The sequence below is a fragment of the Stegostoma tigrinum genome, chromosome 23 (genome assembly GCF_030684315.1).
Source record: "Stegostoma tigrinum isolate sSteTig4 chromosome 23, sSteTig4.hap1, whole genome shotgun sequence".
NCBI lineage: Eukaryota > Metazoa > Chordata > Chondrichthyes > Orectolobiformes > Stegostomatidae > Stegostoma > Stegostoma tigrinum.
In genome coordinates, this window is record NC_081376.1 from 589,632 (window position 1) to 604,917 (window position 15,286).

The 15,286-nt window shown below is 42.2% G+C and overlaps 1 protein-coding gene across 4 annotated transcripts in view; it reads right to left on the reverse strand.

The window, feature by feature from the left end:
• The window catches only part of LOC125462238 (protein tweety homolog 3-like), a 233,174-nt gene that overhangs the window by 128,315 nt on the left and 89,573 nt on the right, over window positions 1-15,286 (reverse strand). For all 4 annotated transcript variants that reach the window (XM_048552027.2, XM_048552028.2, XM_048552026.2 and 1 more), the window contains exon 2: window positions 9,370-9,536. In XM_048552027.2, the coding sequence (XP_048407984.1) occupies window positions 9,370-9,536 (167 nt within the window). The remainder of the gene's footprint in view (window positions 1-9,369; window positions 9,537-15,286) is intronic.

Below are 15,286 nucleotides of genomic sequence, written 5' to 3' on the forward strand. Positions count from 1 at the left end.
ACCTCAATTTGTATCATCAGTTCATTTCCTTTATTCCAAATGCTTCATGCATTGAGATACAAAGCCTTATGTTTGTTTTAACATCAAATTCCCCTACACTGTTGTGTTCCTTGGTGGAGACTGACATTTATACATTCTGTCCTTTCGTTTTGTTCAGTGGTAACAATCACTCCTATCACTAATCTGTGACAATACCTTCTTATTCACCTGTGATTTTTTTAATTTTTCATGTAACGGAACACAACTTCTCCACTCTTTAGTTTAAAGCCGTATTCACATCCCCAGTTATGCTACTCACCAAAACTCTGGTCCCTCTATGATTCAGTTGGAACCCATCCAATCCATAGTCTATTCCTCTATTCCACCTTTGTACTGGCTTTTGGCAGTTTAAAAAGAGGAACACGCAGTATACATTTTGTCTCCCCAGTGGATAGAAAACCACATTGTGAGCAGTGAATAAAGTAGTCTAGATTGACTGAAGTGCAGGTAAATCACTGCTTCAGCCAGAAGTTGTGTCTGCAGCCTTTTCTTTCACCAACTGTCATTTTCACTCTCTTTCTGGCCTGCCCTCCACCTATCCGTCATTCCTTTTCACCTCCATCCCCTGTTCTCAGGATATATAACACCTTCCCCTCACCACTATTAGTTCTGAAAGGTCACTGAATACAAAACATTAACTCGGCTTTCTCTCCATATATGTTGCCAAACCTGCTGAACTTCTCCGGTAATGTCAGTTTTTTTGTTCTCAAGTTCATCATCTCTAGAACCATTCTTGTAAACCAGTTTTTCACTCTCTTCAAGGCACTTACATCCTTGTGGCACTCACACTTTACACAATACACTAGCTGAGGTCAAATAAGTGTCTTGCACAAGTTCAATATCACTTCCTTGATTTTGCACTCTATAGCCCTATTAATAAAACCAAGGAAGCACGAATGAGGGTATAAAAATTAGATCAGCTGAGACAGGATGATACCAGGTAATGCTGAAGTCAAAATACATGATTTTAGTATCAGCATGAGAGGTCACTAGCTCAACTCAGAATCAAATATGAACAATCAAATAAAATGTTGGAGCTCTGAATATAAAACTGGAAAGTTCTTGGAAAAACTGAGCAGGTCTATCAGTTTCTGTAAGGACAAAGGAGAGTTAAGTTTCAAATCCAAGATGTTTCTTCTTCAGGCAGTTTCAAAGAAGAGTTATATCAGACTTGAAACGGCTCTCTCCACAGATGCTGCTGGAGCAACTCAGTTTCTCCAGCACTTTCTGTTTTTACTGAAGGTTGTGAACAGACTGGTTTAAAGTCAGGATAATAAAATGTGAGGCTGGATGAACACAGCAGGCCCAGCAGCGTCTCAGGAGCACAAAAGCTGACGTTTCGAGCCTAGACCCTTCATCAGAGAGGGTCTAGGCCCGAAACGTCAGCTTTTGTGCTCCTGAGATGCTGCTGGGCCTGCTGTGTTCATCCAGCTTCACATTTTATTATCTTGGATTCTCCAGCATCTGCAGTTCCCAATATCACTGGTTTAAAGTCAGGCCTGTTGCAGGGGATGATGATGGAATTGATAGCTTGAAAACTGCTCTGAGCAGGTGCTGAAAACAATGGTTTCATTATGCATACTAATCATGCTGCTTGCATAACTATACAAATTATTCTCGTTAATCTTCAAGATTCTAGAACATTAACCTTACAAATTAAGTGAGTTTGTGTTCCTCACACATGCACACACACAGACCCACCGACGCAGACAATCTATTGCATATCAAACATGAAGCTGTGAAAAGTCGCCAGCCACTGATGAAAACTGGTCTTTTAAGCAGTAGGGTAGATAGTTTTACACTAAAATAAAACAATCCATAAAACAAAAAAAACTGTGAACTAAAACGGAATTTGCTTTTGGAACTCAGCTGATCTGGCAGCATCCGTGGAGTAAAAGCAGAGTTAACATCAAGTCCAGTGGCCCTTCTTCAGCCAACAATGTGAATCACACTTGAAAACACCACTAAAAAAGGATGGGTTGTGTGTAGTTCAGGAGACTTTTCTTTCAATTCAGTCAGGCTGCCGAAAAGGTTAAAGATAATACAATGATGTTGGTCAAATAACTTTGACGATCTAGACAGAGGCAGCCAGTGGTTTCTCTGTTCTTCCCTCTGAATAAAATCCAGAAGTCCCACATTTAATGATTGCAAAAATTTTGCCTTCACTAATCAAGTTAGAATTTTACACTTAAACATTTTTAACAATTATCAGGCATCCATTAAAAAATTCATCAGTTTGAATGGGTGATTCAACTCTCTGGACCTACTGCCATTGATTAATACCAGAAATTAGAACAAGTGACAGGCATTTGACCCATTTGTTTAATGTCAAGTTTGATTACTTTTCTTTCCTTTGACCACTAAACACAACTCTGTGAATTCACTCTCAACTACCTAGTACAAAAATTCTCATGTTGGTCAGTTGTTCCAGGTAGAAATATGTATCATGGCTTTCTCTCCTGCCTTTAAGCCTTGTGGTTCTTTGCAACATCATCTCCAGAAATCAGATGCATTTCTTGAATCACAATAATTATTTCTAATAGCTCCCAAATGCTGCACATGCTGCTAAATTGAGACTGTGGAGCTTAGATCAGTTTAGATGCTTGGCACAGCTGTCTGTGGATAAATACACATATGGCCATGAGGTCAAGAGAAAGCATTTATAGATTTACATGACAGCTGGACATTAGATGAAGATGTCTTGAATGGTTAAACTGGTTACTCTTTAAACCACAAGCGGCTGTTTCTATTTAACTCGTTGCATACCATGACTGGTGTGCATGATGTGACCATAACAGTCACACTGCAATTATAGTCACCAGAGCAGACTAACTGTGGAATATCCATGTGCTTTTTCTTCTACGTACAGCAATTCAAACATTTGTGAATGTTAGAATATTTAAACAGTAGAACATGCTCCCTTTCTTAAATCACAGCACTGGCATTATATGGTGTAGTACTTCAACATTCAAGCAATAAGGAAAATAAACCTAGCATAAGGGAAGGCAAAGCTAGATCGACAACATAATGTTTATAATATCAGTGCCCATTCATAAAAACAAGAGCCAAAATATCTGGAATGCTGCAAGCCAAACAAATTTTACTCCACAACATAAAGATTCCCATCCAAGCCAGAAATCATAGAACAATTACGGTGGAGACCATTCAGCCTGATTATCTCTTTTCAAAGGAATCTTCGCCACTTAGTCATAAGTATCACAGGCAAAATATTTAATAAAACAAATAACAGTCATAAAGGAAGACTGTTCTTGTAAAAATTATTTGAAGGAAATTTATACACAGTTACATGCATTAAGTCTATATTTAATTGTGAACTAGAATTAATTGCGTTTTCAAAGGCTTTTTGAGTTTCCTAATCAATTAAATAATGGAAATTGACGTCATCCCTCTGCAACTGTAAACACAAATCAACAATTAGCAGAAAACATAGCCTGTTCTTTGTGCTGAGGTATCAAATGTCTCAATGCATTTCAAATTACCACCAGCTGTTTTAGTAACCGAAGTGAAGTCATTGATAGTGAAAATACATGGCTGATGGCAGACTTTATGCAGCTCACTCCTCCCCATACTGACTATCCAGCTATATCACACATGAGAATTAGGATTCAAAAGCATTGTGCACACAATCTGCGGCCACAAGCCACTTTCAAAGATCTGAAAAGGTGCGATGGTCTCACCATTGATGTTGCACCCAAGACAGTGCATCCACTATTTCTGCCTCCTGTTGACTATAATCACAAATTGATTTTTGGGCTACTGGCACGAAAGTGGATTGTCTAACATAGAACATAGACCATAGAACATAGAACAGTACAGCACAGAACAGGCCCTTCAGCCCACAATGTTGTGCCGACCATTGATCCTCATGTATGCACCCTCAAATTTCTGTGACCATATACATGTCCAGCAGTCTCTTAAATGACCCCAATGACCTTGCTTCCACAACTGCTGCTGGCAACGCATTCCATGCTCTCACAACTCTCTGCGTAAAGAACCTGCCTCTGACATCCCCTCTATACTTTCCACCAACCAGCTTAAAACTATGACCCCTCGTGCTAGCCATTTCTGCCCTGGGAAATAGTCTCTGGCTATCAACTCTATCTATGCCTCTCATTATCTTGTATACCTCAATTAGGTCCCCTCTCCTCCTCCTTTTCTCCAATGAAAAGAGACCGAGCTCAGTCAACCTCTCTTCATAGGATAAGCCCTCCAGTCAAGGCAGCATCCTGGTAAACCTCCTCTGAACCCTCTCCAAAGCATCCACATCTTTCCTATAATAGGGCGCCCAGAACTGGGCGCAGTATTCCAAGTCTAGTCGTGTATAATTCAAATAATTCAACTAAAAAATGAGTTATCAAAATGAAATATGTGAAACAATTACATTGTGGGCTGAAGGGCCCATTCCTGTGCTGTACAGGTCTGTGTTCTAACTGTTAGTACACAATGAAATCTTAACAGGGATTTATCAACCATATTTTTGGTTCTTTCAATAGCTGTATACAGCATCATATAAAGTGAAGAAGAAAGAAAGAGAAAAAGCAAAAACGTCATGAAATTCAAGCTTTTCTCCTCTTCAACCACAAATCATACATTGATCACCACAGTTGGTAGATTGAGCAAGTTTCAAGGAACCAGATTTTAAAAGCTGCCAAATAGCACTAGGTGGTGAATCTTCCTGATTATGCTTGTTATCCCATTCCTCACAAGAAAAGCAGGGTGAGGTGACGAAAGAGGGGCCTGGGTGCAAAATACATAACTGCCAAGTATCCTGTTTGCAAATTCAAGTCCAAGCATTCCAAAGTACTGTCTATCCAGCTGCATTGCACCAAACACACAAGATTTTATTTCACTGACAGCAAATGCAGGCAAAGTATAAGCAACATCAATGACCCTAAATTTCCCAAACAGTGTTATCTTAACACAGGCTTCAAACCATTTATTTTAAATCAGGTAAGCAGTGATATCAATGTATCAATCAGAAATCCTGCATTTACTATTGCAATAACTGAACGCTCAATCGTAGTTGCAGATCTGGAAAAGCAGGAAATGAAATGGGCTGTGGCATTCACAAGGTTGACAAAGGGCAGCAAATCAGGAGGGCAAGGAAAAAATATACATTCAAAGGGCATTAAGCTGCACGCCAACTGTTTGCACCCTTTCATCCTCACACTTTCAAAAAAAATACTAAAACATATTCTAGAAAAATTAAGCATGCAACAGCTTGCAATTACATTGGAATCTTTTCTATACTAAGCTTCTCAATGTGCTTTACAGAAGGATAACTGAGCTAAATCCAAAACCAATTGGAAGAAAATATAATAGAGTCAATTTAAAAGACAAGTTTCAAGGAGCATCTTTGAAGTGGAAGAAATATAGAAAACAGCAGGATACAGGGCTAGACGGCAGAAGGCATTGCAGCTAATATTGGAGAAAAAAGGGTTTTGGGATTGATTAAAATAAAAACATGAATCAGATGAATACACCATGTTAAGGCATTCCATTTAAGTGGCATGGTTGCCTGCTCCTGCAGAATTTTTCTGTACAACCAAAGTAAGTACAATAACAGACATATTCCATAACAATTCCATGAAGTAAAAGACTTATATCATTAATCCAAGTGCATTACGCACTGCAGTAATTTAAAAAAGATGCCTCCAGGAACTCTTTTCACCTCTTAGAAACTGGGTTTCGAATTTTAAATGTACTTTTAAAATGATATATTCAAGTTGGGAGTTTCATATTCATTAAAAGGTCACCAAATTGGTTAAAGAGATGAAATGTTCACAGTAAACCAGAGAAAACACAAAGCATCTTTAAATTTTTTACCAGGGTAGACTGCAGGTTATTTCAAAGAAGAATTATGTATTAAAATCTATGTTTCATCATTACTTATCTCAATTTGGCCTGGTCACGAAATGTGATGACAGGATAATTCTGCAAAAAGCCTTGTGAATTCTGTTAAAAGGTCAGGTCACTGCCTCTGTGATCAATGTTCATTTTATTCCAAGGAAGTCACCAAAAACAAAAAAAAATCTAACCTGTGTATTTTTAAACCTTCATGAACTGGCTCCTGACTGCTCATCTTATCCATCTCACTTATGTTAATACAACAGCAAAGAACTACAGGTAGCAGCCAAGGAAGCATCTGTGGAGATAGAAATACACTACTGTTACAGGATGATGATCTGACAGATCTGATCTAAGGCCATCAACTAGAAACTTCAACTTGGTTCCTCTCAAAGATCATGCCTAACCTGTTGAGTATTTTCAGCTTCTGCCTTGCATTAACCACTTCTGTCACTAATTAGATAAATCTGCTTAACGATTTACGTGCCTGGTGTTACTGTCATCATCAGGGTCATGAAATGATTAATTGATTGTCACATGTACTGAAATACAACAAAAAGCGACGTGTATGAGCAGTACAGGCAGATCATAGTAAGGATGGATGTACAGGTCAAAAAGATTAGGCTTACAGGTTACTTTGCACAGGGTGCGTGCTAGCCAAGTTCAACGTTGGCAAGATCAGCATTATTTGACGGTACAGAGTCCATTCATCAGTCTGATAAAGCCGGGAAGCAGCTGTTCTTGAATCTGACTGTGCACATATTCAGGCTTCTGTAACTTCTGTCTGACAGAAGAGGCTGCAGGAGATCATTGCCGGGGTGCAATAGGTCTTTGATGATGTTGGCTTCCGTGATGATCTGGGCTGTGCATACCACCTTCTGTAGTTTCTTACAGTCCTGAGCAGAGCAGCTGCCATATCATGATTTATGCACTTTGACAGTATGCTTTCAATGGTGGGTCTGTAGAAGACAGTGAAGACCTTTATGGAGGAAGAAGAGACATTGTTGTGCCTCCTTGACTGTTGCATCTATGTACGAAGTCCCAGGACAGGTTGTCGGTTATTGTAACTTGGAGCAATTTGACACTCTCCACCCTCTCAACCTCAGTTCCATGGATGGTTTGTCCTCCTTTCTTTCTGAAGTCAATGATCAGTTCTTTAGTTTTGTTGGCATTGAAAGAAAGGTTGTTTTTATTGCACCACGTTACGAAGTCCTCTATCTCCCTTTTGTATTTTGACTCAGCATCGTTAGATATCTGTCCCACTGTGGTGGTGTTATCAGAGAATTTGTAGATGGTGTTTGTTCAGAATTTGGCTAAAGAGTCATAGGTGTACAGGGAGTACAGTAGGGGACTGAGGATGCGTCCTTGGGGGGACTCCTGTGTTGACTGCTATTATAGAGAAGGTGAAGTCACCTGTCCTCACTGATTCGGGAAGCTGAGGATCCAGTTGCTGAGGACAGAGCCAAGACCAAGGTCACGGAGTTTTGAGATCAGTCCAGAGGGGATAATGGTCCTGGAGGCGGAGGTGTAGTCATTGAGCAGGAGTCTGCCATAGGTGTCTTTGTTGTCCGGATGATCCACGAACGAATGCAGGGCTATGGCATCTGCTGTGGATCTGTTACGTTGGTCAGCAAATTATAGGGGATCGAGGCAGTTTGGGAGACTGGAGTTGATGTGATCCATGACCAACCTTTTGAACCACTTCATGATTGAGGTCAGAGCCACTGGGCAGTAGTCATTAAGGCACATTGCAAGTGCTTTCTTAGGTACAGGGATGACGGTGGCCTTCTGAAGCAGGTCAGGTCTTCGGCTCGTAGGAGGGAGAGGTTTACGACGTCAATGAATACCTGCACCAGTTGGTCTGCATAGAATCTGACGGCTCGGCAGGGACACTGTCCAGGCCCTTCACTCTCCTTGGGTTGACTCCAAGGAAGGCCGATCTGATGTCTGCAGTAGTGACTGAGGTAACAGGTGTGAGTGCGCTGTCAAGGGTGCCACTAGTATTCTGTTTAACCAAGCATAGAAAAAGTATTCAGCACGTCAGGGAGGGATATGTCTTTGTTCGCTAACTTGCTCTGCTTCATCTTGTATTCCGTAATGTTGTTCAGGCCTTGCCAAAGGCAGTAGGTGTCTGTTTAGTAGGCTTGGGCCTAAGTCTTGGTCCAGTACCGCCTCTTGGCATCCCTGATGACTCTGCAGAGGTCGCATACAGATTTCATGTACTGGTCTGGGTCTGTAGAGACATTGTGGAATTCCTTTGCATTGCACCATTCAGCTGAACGCATCTGGATTTCACACTTCGCATGAAAACTAAGACTACTTTACACTGTCAATGTTTGATTCATGGGGAATGAGGAGTTAGCTTTGAAAATAAGCTTCTGCATGCACCCGAGATATGGTATCGGGAAATAATTTGAACTGCAGTTCAGTAACAGAGCAAGCATCTAGGTGTTTGTGAAAGAAAATCTGATGTTTGAACCAGTTTACTTTTCAAAGATCAATTTCTCAATGTTAAAGTTACGGTACCATTCAAGCTCCACTGTTCCTGATATTTGAGTCTCAAGACACTTGAAGTCCTTCTTCAAAAGCATCACACGGCTCTTCACGAGGGCCGTTACAATCCTGCTTGTCATCTGAATGAGCAGATATTTGTTTATAAATACTGAGTGTCTGTGTTATAATATGCCTAATGATGCCATAAAGTTCAAACAAAACTGAACTTCTTTCAAAAGGGGAGAGGTGGCTTTTTAATTGCAGTAACATATTTTATTGCCCATTTTCATTTGGAGGACAAGCCTTTTTAAAACAAAATATGGAATTGTTAATGAAGTCTAAAAGTCAATGTATGGCAGGAAATATTTAGTGTTTGGATACCATAGTATTTGACAAGCATCATAGTTAATATCTCTTGTGACACATTTTAATTAGTCCAAAATCCGACATTCAATGAAGAGACAGGGACATGGTCTGTTCATAGAATTTGCAAAATTTTAGCAGTTAACTGTATATGAGGAGATCACAATAATGGTGCAGACTTACTTCAGCTCATAGTAGCAGAAGCACAAAGGTTTATTTGGTGTTTCCAATAGTGTTTCTGCAATTCAAAATTTCTGTGCTGAAAGATACATACAAATTGGAGTTGTGAAGGTAAAGTTGCCGCAGTTCTATTGGACCACTAGGCGGTTCTCTCATTAGAAACACAGCTGCTGGAGACTTTAACCTGAGGAACAAGGTTGAGAAGATGGGACCAACATGGTCACTCCAGCAGATGCATAAACTAAACCTGAGCTGTTGGTATCACTCTACATCACAAGCCAGCCAACTGAATTATATCAGAATATATCAGAACAGAATGTCGCCAAGACAGATGAATTTCATCATAGTTTTAAAAACTAATACTTCAAAACTCTGAAAAAGGTCTGCAAGCAAGGTACTAATTTCACATTGCAAGAGCTTTCTTACCTGCATACAAGTGTTGCAATGATGACGCACCATGCTGTACAGCAGCAGTCTGCGTTTGGCTGATCTTCACTCTTCCTTCGACAACACAGCCAAAAGGAATAGAACAGAAGAAAGAGGAGGTTGAGGGAAAGGCAGACAAGGGCAACTCCACCCAACAGCAACAGTGACTGCAGGAAAAAGAGAGGGGAGACAAAGTTAATATTGGATTAAATGCATCAACTGGAACTGTCTCTTGTCGCCCTCACATTTCAAAATACTTGCTGTAAATACAAGAAAGAAGCTAATGGCTTAACAGAGGGAGGGCCGAAGAATTTTCTTATTTATCTGCATGTTAGTGAGCACATGCAGTTTTGGTGAATATACTATTCAGCAGTAGTTCAGTACATCACTGCTAAGTTTTGGGGAAGCAATAATGGAAAACCGGAGTACAGAAAGATCCAGCTTTAAAGCATTTGCAAAACCACACTCGACCACACAGCATGGGTGGAAACTATAACAGCAGGAATAGAGTTGTTTACAATTTTACTGAGGATGAACCCAAGCTGGGCAGAATCAAATTTGAATTCACAATGATAAGTTACCTGTGCTTTTAGAAATGTGCTGGAAACAGGTAAACAAGACCAAGAGAAACAAAATCTCCAAATTGCTGGCATGTAAACAAATTTGAATTTTAACTATTACTGTAGGCCAAAGTCATTCAGTAATTCCACATTTCATATGTAGAGGGAGAAAACTAGCTAAACTACGGCAGTTAATCTTCAAACAAAACGCAACATTTGTGCTTATTGCTCCTGGAAAGAGAAGTACTTAAATGCTGGCTTTTTAATAAAGCATACTTAACATTTTCAACAATGTGGCGAATATATACACTTAGCTGTGAGCAATTTCATACTGTTAGACTGTAAGACCCAAACTGTACAACAGGGAGGAACATGCAGCAATTCAGCATCACTGTGAAGCAGACTGGGAGAGGATACCTGTGTAAGAAGGGCAGTGGTCGTGGGGGATTAAAAGCTGACAGTGGACAACTCTTCCTTCTGCTTTTAATTGCAGAGCTAAAGTATGATGTTCCAAGAAACAGGTAAACTGATGCATAAATTTTCTGCGTCTTTTGATTGACCATGTGGCTTAAATCAGGGGGGTTTAATGCAGTCAAGTACAGTTAACAAATTCACTTTTAAAGTACTTAGCATCTAAACTAGCAACCCCAGCCATTAAGACCAAATTTGTTCCACAGTCAGAGACAGCAAGGTGTGAGTGATAGTGAGATAACGAAGCGTGTAGCTGGATGAACACAGCAGGCCAAGCAGCATCTCAGGAGCACAAAAGCTGACGTTTCGGGCCTAGACCCTTCGTGAGTGATAGTGAGGCAGGTACTAGAATCAAATAAGATATCTTGGGAATTCCAAATCAACTCGCACATGGTGGAATTTCAAAGTCAGTCTGAGGGACAGCAGTGTGAGTCTCAAACCACTGTCATCAATTTAAATAATTGTACACAGAACATAGAACAGTACAGCACAGAACAGGCCCTTCAGCCCACGATGTTGTGCCGACCATTGATCCTCATGTATGCACCCTCAAATTTCTGTGACCATATGCATGTCCAGCAGTCTCTTAAATGACCCCAATGACCTTGCTTCCACAACTGCTGCTGGCAACGCATTCCATGCTCTCACAACTCTCTGCGAAAAGAACCTGCCTCTGACATCCCCTCTATACTTTCCTCCAACCAGCTTAAAACTATGACCCCTCGTGTTAGCCATTTCTGCCCTGGGAAATAGTCTCTGACTATCAACTCTATCTATGCCTCTCATGATCTTGTATACTTCAATTAGGTCCCCCCTCCTCCTCCTTTTCTCCAATGAAAAAAGTCCGAGCTCAGTCAACCTCTCTTCATAAGATAAGCCCTCCAGTCCAGGCAGCATCCTAGTAAACCTCCTCTGAACCCTCTCCAAAGCATCCACATCTTTCCTATAATAGGACGACCAGAACTGGACGCAATATTCCAAGTGCGGTCTAACCAAAGTTTTATAGAGCTGCAACAAGATCTCACGACTCTTAAACTCAATCCCCCTGTTAATGAAAGCCAAAACACCATATGCTTTCTTAACAACCCTGTCCACTTGGGTGGCCATTTTAAGGGATTTATGTATCTGCACACCAAGATCCCTCTGTTCCTCCACGCTGCCAAGAATCCTATCCTTAATCCTGTACTCAGCTTTCAAATTCGACCTTCCAAAATGCATCACCTCGCATTTATCCAGGTTGAACTCCAACTGCCACCTCTCAGCCCATCTCTGCATCCTGTCAATGTCCCGCTGCAGCCTACAACAGCCCTCTATACTGTCAACGACACCTCCAACCTCTGTGTCGTCTGCAAACTTGCTGACCCATCCTTCAATCCCCTCATCCAAGTCATTAATAAAAATTACAAACAGTAGAGGCCCAAGGACAGAGCCCTGTGGAACACCACTCACCACTGACTTCCAGGCAGAATATTTTCCTTCTACTACCACTCGCTGCCTTCTGTTGGCCAGCCAATTCTGTATCCAGACAGCTAAGTTCCCCTGTATCCCATTCCTCCTGACCTTTTGAACAAGCCTACCATGAGGAACCTTATCAAATGCTTTACTCAAGTCCATATACACCACATCCACAGCTCGACCCTCAGCAACTTTTCTAGTCACATCCTCAAAGAACTCGATAAGGTTTGTGAGGCATGGCCTGCCCCTCACAAAGCCGTGTTGACTGCATTTGATCAAGCCATGCTCTTCCAGATGGTCAGAAATCCTATCCCTCATAATCCTTTCTAACACCTTGCAGACGACAGACGTGAGACTTACTGGTCTGTAATTGCCAGGGATTTCCCTATTTCCTTTCTTGAAGAGAGGAATTACATTTGCCTCTCTCCAGTCCTCAGGTACGACTCCAGTGGAGAGCGAGGATGCAAAGATCCTCGCAAGTGGCGAAGCAATTGCATTTCTCGCTTCCCAAAGCAGCCGAGGACAAATCTGGTCCGGGCCTGGCTACTTGTCAATCTTGATGTTTGACAAAATTTTCAGCACATCAGCTTCCTCTATCTCTATCCATTCCAGCATGCACACCTGCTCTTCAAAGGTTTCATTCACTACAAAGTTCATTTCTTTCGTAAAGACAGAAGCAAAAAACACATTTAGGGCTTCCCCTACCTCCTCAGACTCCACAAACAAGTTCCCTCTGCTATCCCTGATCGGCCCTACTCTTTCTTTGACCATTCTCTTATTCCTCACATAAGTGTAAAATGCCTTTGTGTTTTCCCTAATTCGTTCTGCCAAGCCTTTCTCGTGCCCCCTCCTGGCTCTCCTCAGACCATTTTTGAGCTCCTTCCTTGCCTGCGTGTCATCCTCTCTAGCTGAACTTGACCCTAGCTTCCTCCACCTTATGTAAGCTACCTTCTTCCTTTTCACAAGAAGCTCCACCGCTCTCATCATCCAAGGTTCCTTTATCTTACCCCTTCTTGCCTGTCTCAGAGAGACATATTTACTCATCACTCGCAACAACTGTTCCTTAAACGGTCTCCACATGTCTATAGTGCCCTTACCATGGAACAATTGTTCCCAGTCCATGCTTCCTAACTCATGTCTAATCGCGTCATAGTTTCCTCTTCCACAATTAAATATCCTCCCATTTTGCCTAATCCTCTCCTTCTCCATAGCTATGTAGAATGTGAGGCAGTTATGGTCACTATCACCAAAATGCTCTCCCACCATAAGATCTGATACCTGCCCCGGCTCGTTTCCGAGCACCAAGTCTAGAATGGCCTCTCCCCTCGTCGGCCTGTCAACGTACTGAGTTAGGGAACCCTCCTGAACACACCTTACAAAAACAGCTCCATTCAAATCTTCTGCTCGAAGGAGGTTCCAATCAATATTAGGAAAGTTAAAGTCACCCATTACAACAACCCTACTACGTCCACACTTTTCCAAAATCTGTCGACCTATGCTTTCTTCAATCTCCCTGCTGCTATTAGGGGGCCTGTAGTAAACCCCTAACGAGGTGACTACTCCCAATTTCCACCCATACTGGCTCAGTAGACAGATCGTCCTCGACAATGGAAGCTTCTGTAGCTGTGATACCCTCTCTGATTAGTAGTGTTACACCGCCTCCTCTTTTTCCCCCCCTCCCTATTCTTTTTAAATGTTCTAAACCCTGGAACATCCAGCAACCATTCCTGCCCTTGAGAAACCCATGTCTCTGTTATGGCCACAACATCATAGCACCAGGTACTGATCCATGCTCTAAGTTCATCACTTTTATTCCTGATACTCCTTGCGTTAAAGCAAACACACTTTAACTGATCCCTTGGTTCCTTCCCAGGAAAATCCTTCCCACTAGCTGGTCTACCTCTTGCTACTGCCTCACCTGCATCAACTCTCACCTCCGGCATACAGCTCAGGTTCCCACACACCTGCCATACTAGTTTAAACCCTCTCAAACTACTCGAGCAAACCTGCCACCCAGGACATTGGTCCCCTTCCAGTTCAGATGCAACCCGTCCTTCTTGTACAGGTCCCACCTTCCCCAGAAGGCATCCCAATTATCTACATATCTGAAGCCCTCCCTCCTACACCAGCTGCGTAGCCACGTGTTAAACTGCGCCTGCTCCCTGTTCCTCGCCTCGCTATCTCGTGGCACCGGTAGTAAACCAGAGAACACTACTCTGTTCGTCCTGCTTTGCAGCTTCCATCCTAATCCTCCCTGAAATCACTTTTCATATCCTCAATCCTATTTCTAGCTATATCATTAGTGCCAATATGTAAGACGATTTCTGGCTGTTCGCCCTCCCCTTTTAGAACCTTATACACCCGATCGGAGACGTCCTGGACCCTAGCACCAGGGAGGCAACATACCTTCCGGGAATCCCGATCCTGACCACAAAATCTCCTGTCGATTCCCCTAACTATCGAGTCCCCTACCACGAGTACTTGTCTATTCTGCCCCCTTCCCTTCTTTGCCACAGTGTCAGGCTCAGTGCCAGAGAACTGACTACTATGGCTTTCCTCTGGTAGGTCATCCCCCCCAGCAGTATCCAAAACGGTATACTTATTGCTGAGGGGAATGCCCACAGGGGATCTCTGCACTGTCTGTCTGTCCCCTTCCCTCCCCCTAACTGTAACCCATCTATCCTTGTCTTGAGCCTTAGGAGTGACGAACTCCCGCTAACTCCTCTCCATTACCCCCTCTGCCTCCCGAATGATCCGTAGTTCATCCAGCTCCAGCTCCATTTCCCTAACACGGTTTTCAAGGAGCTGTAGTTGGGTGCACATCCCACAGATGTAGCCAGCGGAAACGTGTGCCACGTCTCCCAACTGCCACATTTTGCAGGAGGAGCAAGCAACTGCCCTAGCATCCATACCCCACTTATCTGAACACCCACTCAGTACTAAAGTAGAAAGCTTACTTCAAGTAATAATAACAAATTGTAGTTACAAAGATGCGAAGAAAGCATCATACAAAGCAGGCTGGAAAACTAGGCTAAGGGGAAAGTCATTAGACAGGCAGCGGCAGACATTTAAGTAGATATTTCATAATGCTAAGCCAAGTTTATTCCAGTCAAGAAGCAGGATTCAATGAGAAAGATGAACCTTCTGTAGTTCACACAGGCAGTCAACAAAAGTAACCAAACATTGAGGCATACAAATCAACAAAAATTAGTGGCAAGCCAGAGAATGGGAATTTTGTTTTAGGATCCTAATGCCCCTAATGTGGCTGAGTTAACTACCATTGGCAGGCAGGGTGTTCCATGCCCTTACCACTCTCTGATGCAGGTTCTTTACTCAGAGTGGTAAAGGTGTGGAACACCCTGCCTGCCAATGTAGTTAACTCAGCCACATTAGGGGCATTTAAACAGTCCTTGGATAAGCATATGGATGAT